General features: G+C 37.2%; 1 protein-coding gene across 1 annotated transcript in view; it reads left to right on the top strand.

The window, feature by feature from the left end:
* Positions 1-19,332, top strand: part of LPXN (leupaxin) — a 43,742-nt gene extending 24,410 nt beyond the window's left edge. The window contains exons 8-9 of the mRNA XM_063095106.1: positions 18,033-18,181; positions 18,513-19,332. Of these exons, the coding sequence (XP_062951176.1) occupies positions 18,033-18,181; positions 18,513-18,782 (419 nt within the window). The 3' untranslated portion in view covers positions 18,783-19,332. The remainder of the gene's footprint in view (positions 1-18,032; positions 18,182-18,512) is intronic.
* The last annotated feature ends 332 nt before the right edge of the window (positions 19,333-19,664 follow it).

Genomic DNA, 19,664 nt, shown 5'->3' with positions numbered 1-19,664 from the left:
ACAGTTTGACTTCATCTTCTCCTATTTGGATTCCCTTCATTTCTTTCTCTTGCCTGATTGCTCTAGCTAATACTTCCAATACTGTGTTGAATAGGAATGGTGAGAGTGGGTATCCTTGTCTTGTTCCTGTTCTGGATGATGTCGAAGGTGAGTTTATCATATATGGCTTTTATCGTGTTGAAATACTTTCCTCCTACACCAAAACTGTTGAGGGTCTTTATCATGAAGGGTTGCTGGATTTTGTCAAATGCTTTTTCTGCATCTATGGAGATAATCATATGATTTTTGTCCTTGCCTTTGTTGACGTGATGTATTACGTTTATTGACCTGCATATGTTGAACCATCTTTTCATCCCTGGGATGTATCCCACTTGATCATGATGTATTATAATCTTTTTGATGTGCTGTTGTGTTGTTTGCTAATATTTTGTTAAAGATTTTTGTGTCTATGTTCATTAAGGATATTGGCCTGTAGCCTTCTTTTTATCTTGTTTCTTTTTCTGATTTGAGTATCAGGGTGATGCTTGCCTCATAGATTGAGTTTGAGAGACTGGCCTCCATTTTAATTTTTTGGAATAGTTTGAAAAGGATTGGTATTAATTCTTTTTAAAGGTTTGGCAGAATTCAGCTATGAAGCCGTCTGGTCCTGGGCTTTTTTTTTGTTGGGAAACTGCTGATTACTGCTACAATTCTGTAGCTTGTTATTGGTCTGTTCAGGTTTTGTATTTCTTCTTGGTTCAGTCTTGGTAGTTTGTATGTGTACAAAACTTCATCAGTTTCCTCCATGTTATCCAATTTATTGGCATATAGTTGTTCGTAATAGTCTCTAATGATTCTTTGTATTTCTGTGGTATTGGTTGTAATGTCTCCTTTTTCATTTCTGGTTTTTGTTATTTTAGTCTACTCTCTCTCTCTCTTTTTTTTTTTCTTAATCTTTATTTATTTATTTATTTATTTTTAAATTTTATTTTGTCAATATACAATGTGGTTGATTATTGTGGCCGATTACTGAAACCTACCTCCCTCCTCCCTCTCCCCCCTCCCACCCTACAATGTCCTTTCTGTTTGCTTGTTGTATCAACTTCAAGGAATTGTAGTTGTTATGTCTTCTTCCCCCCCCTTGATTTTTTTTTTTTTTTGTGTGTGTGTGTGTGTGTATGTGTGAATTTATTTATTTATTTTTAGCTCCCACCAATAAGTGAGAACATGTGGTATTTCTCTTTCTGTGCCTGACTTGTTTCACTTAATATAATTCTCTCAAGGTTCATCCATGTTGTTGCAAATGGCAGTATTTTATTTGTTTTTATAGCTGAGTAGTATTACATTGTGTAGATATACCACATTTTCTGTATCCATTCATCTGATGATGGACATTTGGGCTGATTCCAACTCTTGGCTATTGTAAAGAGTGCTGCAATGAACACTGGGGAACAGGTATACCTTCAACTTGATGATTTCCATTCCTCTGGGTATATTCCCAGCAATGGGATAGCTGGGTCATATGATAGATCTATGTGCAATTGTTTGAGGAACCTCCATACCATTTTCCATAGAGGCTGCACCATTTTGCAGTCCCACCAGCAATGTGTGAGAGTTCCTTTTTCTCCACAACCTCGCCAGCATTTATCTTACAGAGTCTTTTGGATTTTAGCCATCCTAACTGGGGTGAGATGGTATCTCAGTGTAGTTTTGATTTGCATTTCCCGGATGCTGAGTGATGTTGAGCATTTTTTCATATGTCTGTTGGCCATTTGGATATCTTCCTTAGAGAAATGCCTACTTAGCTCTTTTGCCCATTTTTTAATTGGGTTGCTTGTTTTTTTCTTGTAAAGTTGTTTGAGTTCCTTGTATATTCTGGATATTAATCCTTTGTCAGATGTATATTTTGCAAATATTTTCTCCCACTCTGTTGGTTGTCTTTTAACTCAGTTAATTGTTTCTTTTGCTGTGCAGAAGCTCTTTAGTTTGTTATAATCCCATTTTTTTTATTTTTCCTTTGGTTGCCCATGCTTTTGGGGTCGTATTCATGAAGTCTGTGTCCAGTTCTATTTCCTGAAGTGTTTCTTCCTAAGAAGTTTTATTGTTTCAGGGTGTATATTTAATTCTTTAATCCATTTTGAGTTGACTTTAGTGTATGGTGAAAGGTATGGGTCTAGTTTCATTCTCCTGCATATGGATATCCAGTTCTCCCAGCACCATTTGCTAAAGAGGCAATCTCTTCCCCAGTGTACAGGCTTGGTGCCTTTGTCAAAGATCAGATGGCTGTAGGTGTGTGGGTTGATTTCTGGATTCTCTATTCTATTCCATTGATCAGTGTGTCTGTTTTTATGCAAGTACCATACTGTTTTAGTTATTATAGCTTTATAGTATAGTTTAAAGTCAGGTAGTGTTATGCCTCCAGCTTTATGTTTTTTGCTCAGCATTGCTTTGGCTATGCGTGGTCTTTTGTTATTCCATATAAATGTCTGGATAGTTCTTTCCATTTCTGAGAGAAATGTCATTGGAATTTTGATGGGGATTGCATTGAATTTGTATATCACTTTGGGTAGTATGGACATTTTCACAGTGTTGATTCTTCGAACCCAGGAGAATGGGATATCTTTCCATCTTCTTGTGTCCTCTTTCATTTCTCTCAGCAGCAGTTTGTAGTTCTCATTATAGAGATTTTTCACATCCTTTGTTAACTCAATTCCTAAGTATTTTAATTTTTTTGGTGGCTATTGTAAATGGCAAGCTTTCTTAATTTCTCTTTGTGCATGTTCACTATTGGAGAATAGGAATGCTACTGATTTTTGTGTGTTGATTTTGTATCCTGCTACTGTGCTGAAATCATTTATCAACTCCAAGAGTTTTTTTGTAGAGGCTTTAGGCTGTTTGGTATATAGGATCATGTCATCTGCAAACAGTGACAGTTTGACTTTATCTTTTACAATCTGGATGCCCTTATTTCCTTCTCTTCTCTAGTCTACTATCTTTTTTTGGTTAGTCTGTTCAATGGCATGTCTATTTTGTCTGTCTTCTCAAAAACCATGTTTTTGGTGTGCTGATTTTTTGTATTGTTCTTTTGGTCTCTATTTCATTTAGTTCTGCTCTGATCTTAATTATTTCTTTCCATCTACTAGTTTTGGGATTAGTTTGTTCTTTTTCTATTTCTTTGCAATTTAATGTTAAGTTGTTTATTTGAAGTCTTTTTATTCTTTTGATGTAAGGATTTATTGAATTAAAGTTCCCTGTTAGTACTGATTTTGCTGTATCCAATAGGTTTTGGTAAGTTTTGCTTGTATTTCATTTGTTTCAACGAACTTTTTGATTTCCTGCTTTATTTCTTCTTTGACCCATAGGTCATTCAGGAGCATGTTGTTTAATTTTCATGTATTTGTGTAGTTTCCAAAGTTTTGTTTGTTGTTAATTTCTAATTTAATTACATTGTGGTCTGAAAATATCCTTGATATGATTTGAATCCTTATAAATTTGTTGAGTTTTTTTTGTCGCTAACATGTGGTCTATTCTGGGGAATGATCCATGTGCTGATGAGAAGAATATATATTGTGCGGTTGTTGGTATAAATGTTCTGTATGTGTATCTCAAGTCCATTTGGTCTAAGATGCTGTTTAAATTCAATATTTCTATGTTAAATCTTTGTCTAGATGATCTGTCCAGTGTTGAGAGTGGCCTTTTGGGGTCTATTTCTCCCCTTAGATCTAATAAAAGTTGCTTTATATATCTAGGTGTCTGATGTTGGGTCCATATATATTTATGATTGTTATAGCTTCTTGCTTCATTGATCCTGTTATAACATTATATAATGTCCTTCTTCTTCTCTTTTTATAGTTCTTGGTTTAAAGTCTATTTTATCTTATGTAAGTATGGCAACTCCTGCTTATTTTTGGTTTTCTTTTGTGTGGAATGTCTTTTTCCATCCCTTCACTACTAGTCTATATGTGTCTTTATTGGTAAAGTGAATTTCTTGCAAGCAGCATATAGTTGGGTCTAGTTTTTTAATCCATTCAACCAGTTTATATCTTTTAAGTGGTGAATTTAACCCATTTACATTCCGGGTTGTTATTGAAAGGTATTGCCTTATTCTTGTCATTTTATTAATTTCTCTATGGTTGTTTTGTATTTCTTTTGTGCCTTTCTATTTTATTGTTTCTCTTTGCTACTGCGTGTTTCTTTCTTTAGTGATAAGATACATTTTTTTTCCTGTTTCTCATTTGCGTATCTCTTCTACTAGTGGTTTTTATTCTTTCTTGTGTATTTATGGTGACATCTCTCTCTCTTTTGATTCTTGATGTAGGACTCCCTTGAGGATTTGTTGAAGGACTGGTCTTGTGGTGGTAAATCTTCACAATTTTTGTTTATCTGGGAAAGACACTATTTCTCTTTATTTTTGAAGGAAAGCTTTGCTGGATATAGTATTGTTGGTTGGCAGTTTTTTCTTGTTTAGCACTTTGAATATGTGATCCCATTCTCTTCTGGCCTATAGGGTTTCTGATGAGAAGTCTGCTGTTAGCCTGATGAGGATTCCCCTACAGGTGATTTGACACTTTTCTCTTGCTGTTTTTAGAATTCTTTCTCTTCAATAGACAATTTGACTATAATGTTTCTTGGGAATGTCCTTTTTGAGTCATATCTGTTTAGGGGTCTTTGAGCTTTTGGGATCTGTAAGACTGTATCTCTCCCAATACTTGGGAAGTTTTCAGCTGTTATTTTATTAAGTAGGCTTTCAATTCCTTTTCCTTTCTCTTCCTCTTCTGCTATACCCGTAATATAGAAGCTTGTATGTTTAAGGTTATCAGAAGATCTCATAGGTTTACTTTTTTTTCTAATTATTTTTTTCTTTTTTCGGGGGTGGGGAGGGTGGGGAGGCCAACTGTGTTAATTCAAAAAGCTTTTCTTCTAGTCAAAAGTTCTTTCTTCTGCTTTTTCTAGTCTGCTGCTCATGTTCTCAGTTGTATTATTTATTTTGTTTAATGAATTCTTTAGTTCCAGGATGTCTGCTTGGTTCTTTTTTATTGTTCCTACCTCTTTGAATTTCTCATACATGTTCTGGATTTTTTTTTTAACTTCATTGTGATTTCTGTCTATTTTTTATCCATCATGTTGATGTTAAGATTCCTTAGTATCACTATTTGATATTTCTCTTCAGGCAATTCATCAATTTCCTGTTGTTTGGGGTCTGGTACTGGAGAATTGTTGTCTTCTTTGGGGGAGTCATGCTTCTCTGTTTTTTCATGCTTCTGGAATCTCTGTGTTGATGTCTGGGCATCTGGCGATGTATTTTAGGAGTGATTTTTGAAGACAGACATTCTTTCCTGTAGAAGTGTTCTGTAGTGACAGTTCGGTTGGTCATTTTAAGTTTGGATCTGTGTGAGCACAGTCGTGCAGGTTTCATGTGATTTCTTCAACTGTATTTAATGTTGGCGTTGTCTGTGGATGCCGTTGTGGCTTAGGCATTTTTTTTGTTGGGGTGGATTTCTTGTTGGGGTGGGTGATCTGCTGTCAGTCTGTGAGCAGGTATACACTGGTGCAGCAGGCCCTGGCAGCTCTGTAAGGCCACTGGGTCAGCTGTTGAGCCTGGAGCAAGCCTGCATGGATGCTACAGGACCCAGTGGCTCTTTAGAGACATGCTGTGGGGAGCAAAAGCTGCTACCCAATCAGCTGTTGGTCTTGGAATAGGTACAGGGTGCCACAGGACCCGGCGACTTTGCAGGTGGCCACCTAATCAACTGTTGAGCCTGGTGCAAGCCTGCAAAGGTGTAGCCAAGCCCAGCAGCTCTGTAGAGGCCTGCCTTGTAGCATCACAGCCCCTTCTTGATCTGCTGTCCATCTGGGAGCAGGTATAGACTGGCACAACAGATACTGACAGCTCTGTAGAGGGCCAGTGGATTAGCTGTTGAGCCTGTAGCAAACCTGCAAGGAAGCAGCAGGCCCTGATGGTTCCATGGAGGGCTTTGGGGGCAGGAGATGCCACCATCAGACTGGCTGTTGGCATAGCCACCTGTGGGCTCAGTTTGTCCACAGGTCATGCAGGGTTGGTGCATGCAGACATGGGGAAACACCACTTACTGGTAGCTTACCTGCCCAGCTGGCCTTCCTACCCACCCAGGGGGAAGTGGAGGTAGTGCTGCACAGGCTCAAACATTGGAGTCTCAGTCCCTCTGTCTGGCCTAGGCTCCAGGCAGCTGGGGTTGTGATCTTTCCAATGCCTGTGTGAACATGTGGAGGATTGTACGGGAAGGTGGGGCTACCACCAGGCTGGCTGTGTGCTGGTGTGGGCACATGTGGGTTCAGCAGTTCCACAGGCCATGCAGGGCAGGCCTCAAATATGGGGAACCACTACACCTTGGTAGCATTTCTGCTCAGCTGGTCTGCCTGCTTGTCTGAGGGGCGGGGTAAGGGGGAGCTCTGTGGGTTCAGATGCTGGGGTCTGGGTCTTTCTGTTTTTCCTAGGCTCCTGGCAGCCTGAGACATGGTCCTGCCTGCATCCATGTGAATGCCATAGAATGCAGACAGGGCCTATGGACAAAGGGAGTTAGTCTCACTATGTCTGGGACAGGGTGCACTCTAGCCATGGGTTTGGCTCTAAGATGTCACTGCATTGCAGCCTCTTAGGGCAAGAGGGGTTTTCCTCTCTTTGGACTTCCAAAATGAGACTATGCAGCTAGACTAATTCCCAGCTACTCTCCAACTGGGCCTGGGTCCTGTAAAGACTGAGGGAATCTCTTGTGGTGAGGTTTGCTGGCATTTGTGGCAGGTGTGGAAACAGCCAGGGTCTTCTCCAGCTTACCTTCTCTCCATCTGATTCCAAGCCAGTCTCTGTGATGGGGCAGAGGCTGGATTCCCTACTCTTCTCTCTATGGTACTGTTCCTGTCTTTGGTGCAAGGATCTTGTCACTCTCCTGGTGCACTGCAGTGTATTTCCTGTCGTTCAGGTCAAAATATATTTGTTTGTCTGTTATTTTGGTATTGTTTTGTGGGGAAGACTAGCACCAGACCTCTCTAGTTGTCCATCTTGGGGAAAAAGTTGTCGAAAACACTTTTTTTTTTGGCAGCTGGTTGGTACAAGGATTGAAACCGGACCTTGGTGTTATGAACACTATGCTCTAACCAACTCAGCTAACTGGCCAGCCCTTAAATTGATTTTTTTTTTAATCAAAGAAATTCAAATGTGTAATTTAAAAACTCAAATACTTTAAGGGTAGTAATAGAAAAGAACATATCCCTTCTTTTCCCTTCCCCATCCTCAAGTCCAGTTCTATCATCCAAAGCCTTTTAGCTGTTTCTTCTGTTATTTACTTGTGTTTTAAACAATAACATATATTATAGATTTTTTTCTTTCTCCAGTTTTAACCATTATATCCTGACTTTCTACCAGGGAAGATGAGATTTAGAAATGTTATTACTACCTTGCTCACCCCCAACATATTTCCCATCCCCAATTCTCTCATTATAGAATTATTTCATAATTACAAGTTAGACCAATATTCCGTGTGTACATGTTGGCAATCATGCACATATTGCTCACAGCTAAGCATGTAGTAAACTATGTTTGCAGTAGAACACAGATTTTGTATCAGACTGCCTGGTTCAAGTCTGGGCTGTGGAATTTATTAGCTGTATGGTGTTGTTCATGCCAATTAACCTCTCCATACCTCACTTCCCTCATCAGTAAAATAGGCCTAATAATAGTGCCTGCCTTAGAGAGTTGTTACAAGGATTTAGAGAAAATAAAATATATTGTTTAGGACAGTGGAGGCATAGTAATGATTAATATTATTATCACAGTGTCCTTTTTGTATAAATTCATTTTTTTTCTTGGAGTTCACATTTGAATTCCTGTTTCATTAGCTTAGTTTTCATTGCACTTATCACTAATTTATCTGACAGACCTGTGAAAACCTTCACAAAAATAATCAACCTTTTGCGAAGGTGAAAACCTTCACAAAATAATCTGGTAATAAGTCAGTTCTATTTTTTTTTTCTTGGAGACATCCCTCCAGGAGACTTCTATCCTCCTGTTCCAACCTGAAATGTTTTTTTCCTGCTGAGTAGCAGTCCTTCTGGTACATTATCCCAGTAGTATACCTGGTAATTATCCCTGGGAATTTCTTTTATGCTTTTCCTTTTTGGATCTCTGTTTCCTGGATCCCATGTTTTTTAATATGTGTACTGCCTTTATTTTGGTGGAATACATTCTCTAGTAGCTTCCTGAGAAAGAACGAATAGGAGGTAATATTTTTGAGAACTTAAATATCTGAAAATATTTTTATTCTATCCTTGCTCCTAAGTTGCCTGGGCATAGAATTCTAGGTGGAAACTATTTTCCTTCCTAATTCTTATGGCATTGCTTCACTGTCTTCCAGTTTCCATGGTTGAAATGTTTTTATTAAGATTTTATTCTTATCCCTGATCCTTTCTATGTGCCTTGGGTTGAATGTCCCCCCAAAACTTAATCCCCACTGTGACTCTTAAGAGGGTGAGCCTTGAAGAGGTGATTAGATTCTGAGGTCATGCTTACTGAATGGATTAAAAATGGTGATCATGGGTGCGTTTCTGAGGGCTTTCAAAAGAGAGTGCAGGAGGAACTATCTCTCTCTCGCTGCTCCACCATTTTCTGCTATGTGAGACCCCTGCATTGCTGCACAACCATCAAGACCCTCACCAGATGTGTTCCCTGGACTTTGGACCTCCCAGCCACAGAAATTGTAAACAGTAAATTTCATTTTCTTATAAATTACTCAGCTCCAGGTATTTTGTTATAAGCAACAGAAACAGAGTAACATACTACATGACCTGCTTTTCCCTCTTTGCAAATTTTTTCTTCTGTTTTCTAAATTAACATGGTTTTTTCTCCTGATTTCTTCTTTTTGTTTGTTTTGAACAAATATGACTCATGCATGGAATCAGAGGCTTCTTTATTTTGTCATTTTCTGTCCTTTTAGAATTAGCTCAGTAGGGAGGTTGTCTCCTCTTCCCTAAACAAAAACAGGGCAGTCCCATGTCTTTTCTGATTACTCTTAATAAACAGTTCTAAATATAAGATGAATTTAAGACACAGAACACAAAAACTATGTCCTTAAGTAATTCGGTCTGTATAACAGCTAAAGCTTCTTGAAAATGACATCTTTTTAAAAGTGACGGCTACTCCCTCTCCCTGGCAGGGCCTTCACACTACAGGAGGCCAGCAAAGAGGTGTGGTCTTTCATCTCTCCTGACCTGCCTTTGGCATCTACCACTTTCACCCCTATTGTTAATCTTGATATCTGGCCCCTCCAGGACTGAAACATGGGGGAGGAAGAAGGTGAGAATGGAGGACAGAAAAGTTCTAACTTGTCTAGTACTGTTGTTAAACTGGTTTTATGCTCTCCAGGCCTGGCCAATGTTTAACTCTGACTTTTTTTTCTTGGATGCTTTTGTAGATTAAGTACAGGTCCAGCAGCAAACTCTTGACTGCCTTTCATATGTTTTGGCTGGCTTTTCTCCCTTTGTCACATTAATTTAAAGAACTGTTCCACAGATATCCTTTTTTCATGGGGTTTTCATTGTTCCTCATTGGTAATCTCTTAGAAGTGACTAGAATGATTTTGGATCATCTCTTTTACTTGAATTTTCATATAAGGACCATAGGAAACTTGAACTTTTCTCTTGCAGTCAGTGGAATTGCAGTTCTTGCAGTCAGTGAAATTGCAGTTAATTTTCAGCTGTATATCTCTATTCAGCGGTCATAGGCCCCGTCAGCCATACTTTTGCCTATGGAATTTTTCCTGAGATAAGTCAGATATCATCAACTAGCAGGGCACACCTAACTAGATCTCTGAGGGGTCCCACTGAAGTCTCTCTCTTGACCTCAGGTCATCAGGAACTGTGCATAGTACCTGTTGGTGGTGATGGGGCACTCATGACATGGTTTTCTCCAAAGAAATCCATCCCTCAATTTTTCTTTCTCTTTCTCTGCTTTATATATCTTACTGTGAATAAGGAGTTCAAGAATTGTGCAAACAGTCTTTGGCTATCTGTTTTGAGGGATATCTTTCAGCTCAATTTGGATTTTGAAATGTATTATACTTTGGTGCCTCATGTATTTTTACATTGATCTTTGTCAAATGCTGCTGATCCTTGGTTGTCTGTTCCTATTTAAGAATGAGACGCTAACACGCTGATTGGAAGCACCGTGAGTATACACAGAACTTGTTGACCAGTAGACTTGACTATGTGATACTCAGATAGGATGTTCTGGTCATTTTGTTGGGGGACCTCTGAACATTATTATCTTAGGTCTTTTCTCTTGAGTCAATTTTACCAAAGAAATGTTCTCTCGGCCAGCATTTTGAGATTTAAAAAAAGGGGTGGGGAGACAGAGGAATGGGTCTTTCACTACTCAGCCTGCCAACTTTTACTTAAGTTCCATTTTTCAGTAGTGAGCTTGACTTTCGTCATGATGCCAAGTACCCTGATTATTAAGACTTGCTGGTTAAATATTTCCAGAAATAATCACTGCATCTCACTGCATCTGACCTTCTAATGGCTCTTCAGACTTTCAACCAATCCTATTTTTAACCTTGACAAGTATCTTATGCCTTCAGTTCCTGAGCCCCTCTGATGGTATGGAGCTCAGGATGGCTTGATTTTTATTGGTATCTCCCATCTGTGGAGTTGTAGGTTCCAGTTTTCTTATTTATGTCAAGCCATTTGCTTATAACCTACTTTAAATTTTTGAAAATTTTATTGATGCTTTATCTGGTGGAATCTCACCGCCTTTTCTCTTTTTTCCTTATGGCTCTTTGTAATTTAAATAATTACTCAACTGTCATATTGATGTTTTAGGAGGGAATGAAGATAATCCCATGTGTTCAGCCCCTTCACCAATAGGTGGACTCTCCTATCTGGCATATTATCATGTATATTGCCAACTATTATTCATTTAACCCTGCTACAACCTTGTGAGAGCAATTTTATTCCACATTTTACCTAGCTATAGATGAAGACACTGAGCCTCAAGGATGTAAAGTGATTTTCTTAAAATCATACAACTAGAAAGTTGAAGAGGTGGGATTTAAACTCAAGCATCATTTCTACAAGTTTCATGTTTTTCCTACAACATCACAACTTTCCCTTGACCAAGACCTACGTTCTCTTCTGCTGTTAGATCTCTTTACTTTCTTGGTACCAACATTATATGTTTTATTTGACAATAGACCCTGATACAGTAGCACTGACATAATCCACTAGCAAAGTGCTTTGTAGTAATTTGCTTGTTCACTGGAGCTTGCTCAATGCTTTTCACAAATCATTAGGCATTTCATTTCTAGATTATGCTTTAGTTAAGAAGCATTTTCATTGAAACTTAATCTAAATTATATTAAAGTGTGTCAGAGTAAATTTATATTGTACTGGTAGCCATAGAAGTCTGAGAGTTAGTTGAGTAGAACAGTCAGCAAGTGAATACTGCCCCTGAATGATTATGACGTAGAAGTTGCCTGGGAGAAGAACAATAGGATACAGACACATTTCAAGTAGAGAAAAGTTAGATACAAACAAAAAAATATCCATTTCATAGGACAACCAGAAAGCACCATGAAGATAGCTAGTTCTTATTGTTCTTGACTTGTGCCCCTTCTAAACAGACAGGCTGATTGGGTCATTAATGACTTTATATAAACATGAAAGTACTCCTAAAACATATTTATAAATGGAGAGACCTGATAAAAGGGGTCATTTATTAACCAGAAGCTCCTCTTGAGTTGTATTTCCATTTATATCCCTGGATTTCTGTGAGTGGGTCTCCTACCATATGGTTAGTCCATTAATTAGGTGTCATCATACCTTACCATAAGTCACATAGTCACACACATAGTTTTTATAATGACAGCTTAACCATTGTGCCTCCTGGGTAATTAAATGCACCTGCATTTTTTCTTTAGTTCAGAGAATTTCTCTTTAAAGCTCAAGTTTCTAAGCACATCAGGCTTAGCATCCTCCCATAGGGACAAGGTCCTCAGTGCCTACCTGTCTTTCTTTTTAATTGTTCGTTATCAGGCTATGCAGGTGCTCCCTAATTTCCCTGGTGCCCAAGAGCCTCACCAGAGTATAAATATTCTCCCTCTCTCTATGGCACTTTTAATTGTCAATGTTTCTCATTCATCCTCCAGAGATAATTGGCCCCAGAGAGAGCCTCCAGGAAAATAAGTGCCGAAACTTTCTCAATTTATGGTATTACTAAATGCAGGGGTATCACAGCAAGTTTAGCTGATTGCTTTTGATTCTTCTGAGACTCACCCAAGTTGAAACAGAGGATTTTACTTCCCTGTTGTCCCTCTCTTGAGACCAGCTGCCCTGCAGATACCTAGATGAGGGTCATTCTTAGGTTAGTCAACAAGTCTTATGGTTTTCTCAAATAATACCTACTTATAGGCAAGTTCACTTTTATTTTATTTGCTTTAAGCAACATCAGCATCACCTGGGGACTTGTTAGAAATGCAAAATCTCAGGTCCCATCCCAGACCTACTGAATCAAAAACTCTGGGGGAAGGACCCAATAATCCACATTTTAACAATTTCCTAGGTGAGTGATGCATGCTAAAGTTTGAGAAATACTGTGCCACACAAAAGCAAGAAAGATAGTTGTGGGTTTTGTTGTCCTCAGATAGTAGGACTTCCTGTATATAGTTTCCTTTGAGCAAACTCTAGAAATCCTTTGATAAAGTGTAAAAAAAAAAAAAAAAAAGAGCTCTTCCGTGTCTTAGAGGTTTAGAGGAAGAGGAAGAAAACAGGACAGCATATATATAAAATTTCTATTTTAGATTCTTAGATTCATAGGCCTCAGAATTCTGCTAAATTGTCTGCTTTTCAAAGAAAGCATATTTGAACATAGCAAGGCATGTCAAAAAGTAACCAGAGGTAATGGAAAAACTGTAGTTCCCTGATTTGAATCCCAACCCCTAACTGTTCCTATTGCCATTTTGTGATCTCGCCACCACCACCAAAGTAGATTTCTAGAAATACTGTGTCTTGGGTAGGCTGCTTTACACTGGCCATGCTATTTTAGTGAGGCACAGGTACAGTTCTCATATTTACAAAATTATTGGGCTGTGATATTTGGGCTCAGCTGATACTAGCAGTTCCCACAGAGAGGTCAAGGTCAGGATGCATTTAAGTTAGGGGTGTGACATTGAAGTTAAGCTTTAAAGTTAGGCCTTGATTTGAATCTCACGTACTCCACTGACTAGTTAGTGATGTGTAACGTCTCTGAATTCTGTTTCTCATTTGATGCTAAATGGTGCTAAAACCTACTTCAGAGGGTTGCTGCGAAGAACCTAATTTCAATTTATTATCGTAGGTAGAGTCCTCAGGGGAACCAGTACAAAGCAGGTGCTCCATAAATGGGATTGCTGATAATATCATCTTAATTTTAGGCAGCCTCTCTAAGTAAATGGTAAGGGATGTTTCTCACAGAAAAGTTCACTTGTTTGTATGTATTCTAGTCAATGCTGAAGTGAGACTTTAAACTACAAAGTACTTTGGAAGCCGATAGTCTCAATTTTTCTATTTAATGTTGTTCAGATGTCTGCTCACTCAATAAATATTTACTGAGTAACTATTATGTACATGTCAGGTACTATTCTAGGTAGTAGGGATACAGCGACAAATAAGAAAGCTCCTGCCCTTATGATGAATATATTCTAGTGGGAGAGACAGACCATAATCAAACTAGCCAACTAACTACTGACTTACTCTGTATGTTGAGAGAGAGAATGTAATGAGGTACTATTTGAGATAGGGCAGTTGGGTCAGTTGTTCTCTTATGAAAACTCCTGAGTTAAGTGAAGGACTAAGCAAGCCATCTGGATATCTGGGGGAAATGAGTTTCAAAGCAAAGGAAACATATCACTTGAATAAGTGCTTGAAGATGAATTAGTTTGTTATGTTTTTATTTTTTCTAATGTAAAGACCCTTGCAGAAAATTTCACTTGTAACTTATTACCCTGTTAACCTAAAGCAACATAAAACATTTTCCCTACCAATATTGTTCTAAATTTATTTGTATTTTTGCATACAGAAGTTACTGTGTACATAATTTTTTTTTTCACTTAAGCATTTCTTCATGTTGTCTTATAATAATTTTAACAATATCAATTATTCCATTAGGGTCTTATGTAAGCAAATTGTCAAAGATAAAGTGCTATATGCCTAAATATGTTCATTGAAGCATTATTTATAGTTCCAAATAGTGGAAACAACTAAATATGCTCACAGTAGTATATATAGATTACTTCTGGTGTTTCAGTAGTGCTGCAATGAGTACGTTTTACCATAATGTTTTCTTTTTTTTGAATTATTTATATTATTATATTATTATTATGTATTTTAATTCTCAGTATTGAGGTATCTATATATTTTTCAAATAATTCTCGATACACGTTATCGAATGGCTTTCCAAAGGGATAATAACAGGAACATATGAATGTATGAACCCTCCATGTGTTTTCCAGTATTGGGTATATTTAACACTGTTTTTAGTACTTAGCTAAAACGAGCAATTAAACTAGTAATTAACTTAGCAAACGTTAGAACTTCATTGTTTTCTTTTGAGTTTCATGGCTCACTCATAATGTCCAATGTATTGCTGCTAGAAGTATTTCGTTTTGGGCTGTTTGTCTTTTTGTGAAGCGGACATATTTCAAAAGGTTTAAAACAAAGTTACCATGTGTTTCTTATCCTCAGTGTAGGCCCATTATCTGGACCTAGGATCAGAAAGATCCAAGCCAGGAATTTTCTAATATGTATCTAAAGGTGAAATTTTCACATATTAAAGAAAAAGTCCTTATACCTCAACATAGTGCTTTTTAAACATTTTTATTATGGAAAATTTTAAACATAAAAGTATGAGAGTACTTCAAAAGTTCATGGAAAAATAGACTTAAAAGATATCTAGATCTTTCCATGAACTTTTTGAAGACCTTTCATACTTCCTTACCTAGCTTCAATAAGTATCAGTGTTCTGCCAAACCAGTTTCTTCTGTTAATCCACACCCATCCACCCACCCTCTCTTTTTGCTGTAATGTTTAAAAGCAAATCCTAGAAATCATGTCATCTCATCACTAAATACTTCAGCATTGCATCTTCTTTAACTGGTAAGGACTTAAAAAAAAAAAAAAAAAGAAAGAAAAGAAAAAACTACCTTCACACTTCTTAACAAAATTAACAATTCCTTATTATCATTTAAAACCCATATTCAAATTTCTCAAGTTTCTAAATAATATCATTGGGTTTGTTTGAATCAGGATCTAAGCAAGGTCTATACATTGCATTTGGCTGTTCTGTCATTTTTTTAAAAATTCTGTTAGGAGTACTCTCCTTTTTTTTTAACCATCAATTTCTTATGAAACCAGATATTTTATAACCTATAAAATGTCCCATATTCTTGATTTGACTGGATGCTTCCTCATGATATTGTTTAACTTATTTGATTTATCCCCCCACCTTCTGTATTTTCTGTAAACTATTAATTTAGACCTGGAGATTTGATGAGTTTAGGTTCAGTATGGCAGAGGCTTGGGGAGTAAGAATAGTGGGTGGTGGGTGCTGTGTACTTTTTACTGAATCACATTAAGAGGTGTGTAATGACTGGTGACCACCTTTACTGATGCTCAGATTGACCACTGGCTTCAAGCAGTGTCCTTTAAAGTGACCCATTGATGATTGCTGCCTAGATCCAATGGTCTAGGTAGCAAAATGCTGAATTTTCTATCATTCATTTTATATTTCTTAGCTGGGATCCTATAAAAACTAACTTTATATTAACTATTTAGTTATCTTGAAATACATTTCCTACAGGAAAGGTGGGATAAATGTTTGACTCTTTTCCTTTTTAAGAGTAATTATAAGAGTAATGAGTGGATTCATTAACAACACGCAACAGAAACTAATGAGTTTTCATTTTTAAAAAATCATTATGAACTCATGAAGTTATGTATATTTGATGTGACTTGATCAATTGCAGTAGTTTGCTGTTTTGTTTTGTTTACTTTTCAAATTGTTTTATCTGAGCCAGAGTTAGCCCCTTCAAGTTGGTGCTGTACCCTTTTGACATGGGCCCAGCATTCTATACCATCTTCCTATTTCCTTGGCCCATCAAGGTAGATCAAGCTTATCTTGTCAACTCTGTCCCATACTTGAAATCATCTATTTCTCAAAGGAGACCGCTTCAATGAGGGTATTTAGAAACCACACTCTGGGTACTAGGAGTGTTCATTATTTCTGGGATATCATTTCTTCTAGGTTTTTCAGTGGATAGAGAATAGAATCCATTTTTTAAAAAGAGAAAAAATATGTGTACATACTGATATTTCTGATTTAAGTGTAAGATCGCAGTTTCTTTTTTTTACTTGGCTGCTTTTATGCTTTTTTTTTTTTTTCAGATAGAAATCTTGCTTTCCAAATGTTTTAATGTAATTAATTACTTGCTTCATTATACAATCTACCTATAATAATTTTATGTAAGCAATAAAAGCAATGCAAATAACAAGATTATTTTTTATTGTATATTTTTAAGGTGTACAACATGGCGTTTTGATACCTAGTGAAATAATTACTATAATCAAGCAAGTGAACACATTCATTCTCACTCTTAGTTACTTTTTGTGTGTATGGCAAGAGTGTCAAAAATCTACTCTCTTAGCAAATTTCCAGTGTATTTGAAAATGGTTTAAGATTTCTTTGTAGTTCTTTTTGTCTTTAGAATTCTTATACATCCATTAGGACTATACCACCAAACTACTGTGTTTTAAAGTCACGTGAATGCATTATTTCCTTTCTTCGGTCATGTAATCAATCTGATGTGCAGTTAAGTTAATTTGTTTCAACTTGCTTCAATTTTTTAGGGACTAGTTTTTTTCTGTTTTTATTTTTTCACTTTTTAATTTTATACAACAATGGTTGAAACTATGCATACACTTAGGAGCTCTTTGTATTAGCTATGTTTTTCTGGGATTTACTTACCAAATGCTTTCTTCAGACTGACCTTTGTCTTTGACTTTGCTTATGGTGTTTTTTCAACATATATAAGTCATTTATATACATATATATAAATTTTTATGTAGCTAAGTTTATTAAACTTTAACTTGCTTTTGAAATTGAGCCATATTTTTGACAGTTTTCCCATTTCCAAATTAAAGAGACATCCATCCTTTTTTTTTTCTCAAATCCTCATTTTTTTTATTGACATGGGATAAAAATGACACATGGAGAAACTGTGATTTAAATACATTATTTGGAGATAAAATAGTAGAAGAGTAAAAAACAGGGTCAATTAAAACTGCTAGCGCTGGGCTAAGGAATGGGAGGGATAGGGGAAGAAACTTCACTTTTTTTCATAATCTATTTTTAATTCAAGTATTTGTATGGTTTGAATTGTTGCATTTAGATCTTGCATCCATTTGGAAATTATTATTTAGCAGTTTTTTTATTTTAAAATATTAGGCACTTTTTCTTCCAGATGCTGTTTTAGATACTGGAGATATAATGGTGACAAGACCAATAATATCTAATTTCTCTCAGAGCTAATGTTCCAGTGAGGGAAGGCAAACCATTAAGATGATTATAGATAATGGTACATGCTATAAAGACAATAAAAAAAGACCACATGAAAAAGAGGGACTGAAGAGATACCTGTCTAATAAGATGATATTTGAGCTGATTTCCTGAATCACAAATAGAGGCCACCTGTATCAAGGTCTGGGGCAGAATTGTCCAAGCCAAAGGAATACTTAGTACAAAGGCATTGAGGAGGAATATTCCTTAACACTTATTAAATGCTTACTGTGAACCATATGCAATACTAAAACACTACCTGAATTACCTCATTTATTTCTTACAACAATCCTTTGAGGTAGTTTTCTATAATAAATCCCATTTTGAATATGAGGTCATTAAAGTTGGAAGATGTTACGTCATTGGCCTCTTCTCAGCCTCCAGCATAGCTTTAAGGGCTCAAACTGCAACAGTGAATCCTTGATTTTTCTCCCTCCAGGCTTTCATGAGAAGGACAAGAAGCCATATTGCCGAAAGGATTTCTTAGACATGTTCTCACCCAAGTGTGGTGGCTGCAACCGCCCAGTGTTGGAAAACTACCTTTCAGCCATGGACACTGTCTGGCACCCAGAGTGCTTTGTGTGTGGGGTCTGTATACTCACTTATCTTTTGGATTTAGGGTAAGTCAAGGGTTCTCCTCTCAGAGGAAGAGCTGCAGCTAGTCAGAAGGCTCACAGGCCCAGATAAGGAATTGAAGTGTACTTCTTAAAGGAGAAACATGACACAGCATCCACTGTGGACATGGGGCCTCTTCTCTTTTGCAAGTGGGCAATCTAGCCTTCATTTGTCACAGATCCAAGTGAAATTCCTGCAACTGGCAGGTATCTGGCATTAATTTCAAGGCTGAAAATTTAACTTCGTTGATGTTTTAGCTCTCAACGTCTGCAATCTTTTTCTCTCTCTTTTCTTCACCCCCCAGGACTGCTTCAGCAGTTTTTCTTCTGGCTCCTTCTTTGAATTGAATGGACGTCCATACTGTGAGCTCCATTACCATCACCGCCGGGGAACCCTCTGCCATGGATGTGGGCAGCCCATCACTGGCCGCTGCATCAGTGCCATGGGGCACAAGTTCCATCCTGAGCACTTTGTGTGTGCTTTTTGCCTGACACAGTTGTCCAAGGGTATCTTCAGGGAGCAGAATGATAAGACCTATTGTCAATCCTGTTTCAATAAACTCTTCCCGCTGTAATCTTAACTGATCCACAGCCTCTTCAGATCCCCTGTAAAATTTGAACCAAGAAAGGAAAGAGCAAATTTGCTGTGACTGACCTTCTGCTTAGTAGGCATATAGAGAAAGTAAGGGTGATGAGCAAATAAGGAAACTTGTAGACATTATACAACTAGGTTTGCAATCTTATTTTTTTTAAGGTTTCTAGTATTATTATTTTTTTTAAATCAGGAACTTGGATTTAGACTTTGGTTCTGCTGTCTAGTCCCTCTGCAGATGTATTTTCTACATGCACAGTTTATTTCACCACTGGTTTTCTCAGGTTTCTCCATTTTCATCTCTGCTGATGGCCCTGCTCACATCTTTTCTCCTTTGCTCTGTTTCTTTTCAAGCTTCCCCCATATCCCTGTGGCTCACTGTGCAACAGTCACTGTGTGAACATTATATTTTCTGGAATCACGATATCACTCTTAAACTCTTTGCATCTCCCTCCAGTGTGTTTCTCTTTTTCAAGAGGACGTAGATTTTTACTGGAAAGTTTTGAGTATGACATCGTGACATCATTGGTAAATAAAGTGACTTGTGATTTTAATGACTCATTGTCATCTTTGTTTGGGAGATAAACTTTCTGTTTCCCATGTTATATACTAAACACTACATGCAATTAAATTTGTATCATACCTATCATGCCTTTTGATCCCTTCCATACAATAACACCCCCCCCTTTTTTTTTCAATTCGAACAAATTAGAAGGAGGGACTCCTATTTACTAACTTTTCTCTTTAGTTTGGGCCCATAACTGTAACCATTTTATTTTATTTTTTGGACTTAGATGATTGAAATCATCTTGAAAGATGGCAAATCTTAAGATTGTTTTTATTACTTTGTTTACATAAGGAGAAA

The sequence above is a fragment of the Cynocephalus volans genome, chromosome 4 (genome assembly GCF_027409185.1).
Source record: "Cynocephalus volans isolate mCynVol1 chromosome 4, mCynVol1.pri, whole genome shotgun sequence".
Classification (NCBI taxonomy): domain Eukaryota; kingdom Metazoa; phylum Chordata; class Mammalia; order Dermoptera; family Cynocephalidae; genus Cynocephalus; species Cynocephalus volans.
Note: the sequence above shows the minus strand (reverse complement) of the source record. Positions and strands in the feature narration are given on the sequence as shown.